Here is a 5257-nt window from a genome sequence, read left to right as displayed (position 1 = left end):
TCATGCTAACACGAGATAGCTATCAAAATACCCTCATTTTTAGAGGGTTACTCTATCGACTAACCCAAGTCCCAAAACAGCGGGAATTGACGATCCACATGGCGGGAACTTTAACTTCATGGACTCGTATAGTCTATGTCCTGTTTGGCTCTAATGCCCATAACAGGACTCATGGGAAGCCACTCTTAGGTGGGGGGCCCCTAAAGGGGCCCTCTCTTGGGCCGGCACAGAAGTTGGATGGGAACCATTGATCGCTGACCACCCCCTGGCCCCCAACCTCCCCGGGTCTCTCTCTCTCTCTCTCTCCATGTCTGTGTCTCTTCTACTTCACCTCCTCCTTCGAAGAATCCGTCGCCATTTCCCCTGCTCTTTCACTTCTGCTTGGTGTTTTTTGCTATGCCCCCTTCTGCCCACCCCCTCTCGCCTCCATTCTCTCATGCCTTCGCTTCTTGTTCCACCCACATCAGTCTAGCATCCGTCCCTTCCCCAGTTGGCTCCTCCTGCGCCTCCTCTCTCCTCTGCGCCATGCTCGCAGCTCCCTTCCTCATGGCCAGTTTCCAGATCCCCGTCGACGCAGCAGTCCCCGACTAATTCTTCCTTCATCTGCTCGCCTGTGTTCTTCCTTCATCATCGACGTGAGTGACTCATTTTCTTTCTGATTTGCTATCTCTTGAGTATGTGGCGGTCTGAGTAGGCTTATGCTACGAAACTCGTTGAATTTCAGCGAGATGGAGTTATGAAGGTCTGTGTTGTGTTGCCACGAAATAATGTCTGCACGAAAGGGTCATGTTGAAATCCGCAAAGATAAGTTATGATCCCATGTAAGGGCTACGTTGTGTTGCCACTGTATCTCACAGTGACAGGGGCCAGTGTCTCTTTGGAAGAGCTAGCTTGGGTTGCCACTGAATTTCACAGAGACCGGGGTCCGCTAATAGGATTTCAGGCGCTTTAGCACCTGTAGCTATGGTGTTGTGTGCACGACATCTGTTTTGTCATTCTTCTCTGCATGTTAGGATGTTTGACTTGGAGTGACCCGATTTTGCTATAATTCGGGCTATGCGATACGAACACCTTTATCTTCTGTTTTGCCAGGACATTTGCCACAGTTTGTTCTTGTAAATGTGATGGTTTTTGGGCATTTTGTTGAATGGGATTAGTGACAAGGTCTTGGTTTTGCAAGGTTGACAGGATAGTGACCCCCTGATATGCGCTTTGAGATTGCCCCCCATATAACTATAGCAGCTTAAGCTCAACGAGAGGGGCACTGGAAGTGAGACAGGTGCATTTGACACATTGATCTAGACAGCGTATTGTGTAATTGTGTGTAGGCAAGTGATATTGAATTCATCTCAAATGTGCCAGATCTGCCTCAGTTGTATATAACATATAACATGACATTGAATTGTATCTGTGCTTGTCAGAGAAACAAACTTTCCCCTTTCTGCCCTGCTTAAGGTGGATTTCTGTTTGCGGGTCACATTCCTAGTGCAGTTGCAGGTAGATGGATTTGATACCCGATTTGCATGCACACACTTACCTGTTACTTGACCATGCTGCTCCAAGTATTTTCCATAGTTCAACTGATGCTACCTCTATTATAAGTTGGCAGTCCCCTTACATCCAGGTCCCAGAGCCTCAAATGGGCCCTCTGTACAATACCATTGGTGCGGAATTTTGTGAACACCCAAATGCTAAAGAGTACAAGTTGCAGATGACAATGATGCCTAACCAAGTGCTGAGGGAGGTGAATGGCGATTGGAGGTCTGACTTTTCCACAAATGAATTGCAAGAGCTACGCTATCAGTTGATTAACAAAGAGTTTGGTCATCCAAATAACGCCATGGTTGCTTGTAGTTCTCCGGTTATAACTAGCCTCACAGCCAAGGACCATTTTTTCCAGAGCAGCTCCTCTGCTCAGAGTTCCAGTGATGTTGAATCTGCTCATCTGATTGCCACGTCACCTTCAAAAAGTTCCAGCAGCACACTAGGAGGAAGTTATGATTCGCCTTGCAGTGAGGGGCAGGGCTTTGGAAAGGGTCAACTCACCGATCATGTGATGGACTTCGCATTTGATCAGTACAACACCATGGAACTCACAGACACAATGTTTTCTGAATCCATGGAAGCTTCAATGAACACGTTGTACCTGGGTGGCGGTCTTCTATTGCAAGGAAATTCTATTGATAACAGGTTTATGGGTGCTAATGGGCAAAAAAACATGAGTTTCAACAGCGAATCTACTGAACTAGGAGAACTGCAAGTTTTTGATAATCATGTAGATATAATTAGTAATGCTATACTGCCCAATCATTCCTTGGTCCAGGGTACTGGTATTTGGGAATCGCATGACATTGTCTGTGATGAGACATTGTCTTGCCCTGCCAATTCTAATCTGGAAGGTGGCTTATTATCTAAAAGTTCTTACCCCCTAAAAGAGGGAGGCTTTCCCACGGGCTCTGTTCATGATTTAAATTGGCAAAATATTTCTGATGGCAAACCTACATCTGGAATGAGCTGTCTTAGTCAAAGCAGTGACAGTAATGCTGAAAACTACTGCTCAGTTAATGTTTTGCACAGTGATAATTCTGAGAAGTGGAACCTGCAGATGAATGTTAACGCAATAGTTAACACATTATGTGATAGCATCATTGATGCACAGAACAATGGTGCTATCATGCCCAAGAACAAGACATTGGTGGAGCCTAGATCATACTCTTCTGTTGACTATCAGCATGAAGGGTCAAAACCAGAGATGACCTATGATGACTTTTGCCTTGTTCGTCTCCTTATTGGGTTAGCTGAAGCTTTAGTAGCCCATAACATGAATCTGGCACTTGTGCTACTTGCTCGACTCAAGGAGCTTGTCTCTCTTTCTGGGAGCAGCATGCAGAGAGTGTCTGCCTATTTCTGTGATGGATTCCAGCTCTGTGTGGATGGTGGCTCGGTCCTTCATGAAGGCAACAACATATCTCATATTGAGGTACTGTCAGCTTTTCAAGTTCTTCATGAGATATCTCCATACATCAAGTTTGGCCACTTCACTGCTAATCAAGCAATCCTTGAGGCTGTTGAGGGTGAGAAGCAGGTGCACATTGTTGATTTTGAGATAATGGAAGGGATCCAATGGCCTCCTTTGATGCAGGCATTGGTGCTGAGAAGGGGAGGCCCTCCACGCTTACACATCACAGCGTTGTGCAGGCATCATGGAGACTATGGTATGGCATCTACGCATGCAACTGGTAGGCGGTTGTCAGAGTTTGCATCTTCACTGGACCTCCCTTTTTCATTCAGTATGGTGAAGGTGGATGATGAGCAAGAAGGGTTTGATAGTACAACTTTGAAGGTGATGAAGGGTGAAGTGCTAATAGTCAATTGTATGCTCCATTTGCCACATGCACGACAGAGAAAAGCTGCATTGGTGGTTTCTTTTCTTGGGGCTATGAAGAAGCTGTCTCCGAAAGTGTTAACTTTGGTGGAGGAACAATTGGGATACAGCAACACAGCCCACTACCTATCTGAAACTCTGCATCACTATTCTGCTATTTTGGAATCTCTGGATGCATGCCTGTCCCATGATGCAGTGGCACGCATGCTTGTAGAGAGGGTGTATTTGGGTCCAAGGATCAGGACAGCAGTGGCATGCTGGAGTGATGGGGCATCCTTATTATCGTCACTGTTGTTCCGGCGTGGACCTGCTGTGCTCAACAAGGCAGAGCTCAATTGGTGTTCGCTTGTGAGGTCCATGGGTTTCACAAGTACTCCTCTCTCTCCTAATAACTCTGCACAAGCCCGGCTGCTTCTTGGTTTGTACACAGATGGCTTCAAGGTGGATGAAGAAAGCAACCGGTTGCTGTTGGCATGGCGTTCCAGAACCCTCTTTGCTGCTTCTGTCTGGGGATAGCACAGTCATGTAATCTGTTTCAATTTGGACATGAGTGTTTTCCCATTGTATGTGGCTGATTAATAGTATAGACTCTAGAGGTAATCACTGTGCAGGTTTCAACCATCTTGAAGAATGTTATGTGGCTGATTAATAGTGTAGACTGTAGAGGTAATCACTGTGCGGGTATCAACCATCTTGAAGAATGTTATGTGGCAATTTAAACTTCATTCAAAGTCGATGACGAGGGAAGCTAATGGACATTAACTCTTTTGTAATGAGATGCTTGAAGTTATGAAGTTGTTATCCTTTTCAATTGAAACTTTTGGTCCTGCCTCTGAGGAGATATGTTAATGGTCATACAAAACTGATGTTCAATTGAAAGTGAGTTGCAATTTGTGCAAAGACCTTACTATTCTGAAGGAGGTTTACAACCTTAAATGTCACGTAGCTCTAAATAGATGAAAAACCCCCTCTGAAATCCCTTTCCAAATGCGAGATGTTTCTCATGAACATATTCTCAATGACGTTTTTCTATTACCTAAGATTGTTGTTGGCCTTGTGACTGAACATATTCTCTATCATGGATGGCCAATATGGAACTCTTTCCCTTGCCTTGTTGGAGGGAGAGGTCTTTGTGAGTGTAGAAATCACACGAACTCTGGGTAGGGTCTTGTATGTTCCCAAAAACTCAGTGTCATGCATCGGACAAATGAGTGCATTTTATGGGATCAACAGAAAGAAATCATTTGATGTTATTGAGCTTTACAATGCCAATGGCACCAAACTATCAGTGGAGGTGAAGTTCGCCCCCTTTCTTGATGCATGTTACTTGTGCAAGGAGTCTGGACATTTTTCGAAAGATTGCCCTTAAAAGCTAGGGGCTGAAGGTTTTGATAAACACCAAAGACATTTTAGAGGGTTCATTGCACCTTCCCCTTCAAAGCGTGGTGGTTGTTGAGAAGAGGTCTCAGAAGTTGGTGGATTGAGACCATCTTAGCACTAGCAAAGGTGTAGAGGCTGTAGGATCCAGTGGTGTTGAGAAATTGGTGTCAAAGGTAGTTTCAAACAAGCAATATCAGCAAGAGGCATAAGCGGCCTTAAACCCCAACAGTAGCATTGGCACACATGGTTGGAGTGGCAAAGAAAATGTACATTCAATTGCTAAGGGCGAAGAACCTTTGGTCCAATTGAGTTGACAGAAAGCAAAGGTTCCACTTCAAAAAATGGTCCAACAACCACTTGTTAAAAAATGTGTTTTTGTGGTTTTGGACTACTTTGATTTTGAAAATTTCTTTGATCCCTACCATGCTTTGGACGAGTCCTTAGGAAACTTGCTTGCTTGCCTTGGTAATGTTTGTGGCCTCTATTCCCCCA

The 5257-nt window shown here is 44.9% G+C and overlaps 1 protein-coding gene across 12 annotated transcripts; it reads left to right on the top strand.

Moving 5' to 3' along the window:
• Positions 1-294: 294 nt before the first annotated feature.
• LOC148026401 (DELLA protein GAIP-like) lies at positions 295-4253 on the top strand. 12 transcript variants are annotated; one of them, XM_087690842.1, is made up of 4 exons: positions 295-635; positions 1189-1279; positions 1422-1497; positions 1625-4253. In XM_087690842.1, exon 4 carries the CDS (start codon positions 1640-1642, stop codon positions 3899-3901), a length of 2262 nt encoding a protein of 753 aa, XP_087546968.1. In that variant the 5' UTR covers positions 295-635; positions 1189-1279; positions 1422-1497; positions 1625-1639; the 3' UTR covers positions 3902-4253. The 12 variants fall into 12 exon arrangements, with proteins under 12 accessions (XP_087546968.1, XP_087546967.1, XP_087546970.1 ...); XM_087690841.1 differs by having other exon boundaries at positions 1610-4253; XM_087690844.1 differs by having other exon boundaries at positions 1189-1328.
• The last annotated feature ends 1004 nt before the right edge of the window (positions 4254-5257 follow it).

This window comes from Lygodium microphyllum, chromosome 13 (assembly GCF_053477565.2).
Source record: "Lygodium microphyllum isolate KBCC chromosome 13, Lygodium_microphyllum_v1.1.10, whole genome shotgun sequence".
In the NCBI taxonomy this organism is placed as follows: Eukaryota; Viridiplantae; Streptophyta; class Polypodiopsida; order Schizaeales; family Lygodiaceae; genus Lygodium; species Lygodium microphyllum.
This window is presented reverse-complemented; position numbering and strand designations above follow the sequence as displayed.

What these genes read in the sequence shown, in the direction of transcription:
- LOC148026401 (XM_087690837.1), top strand. Translation starts at nt 1,502, where the DNA reads ATGGATTTGATACCCGATTTGCATGCACACACTTACCTGTTACTTGAC.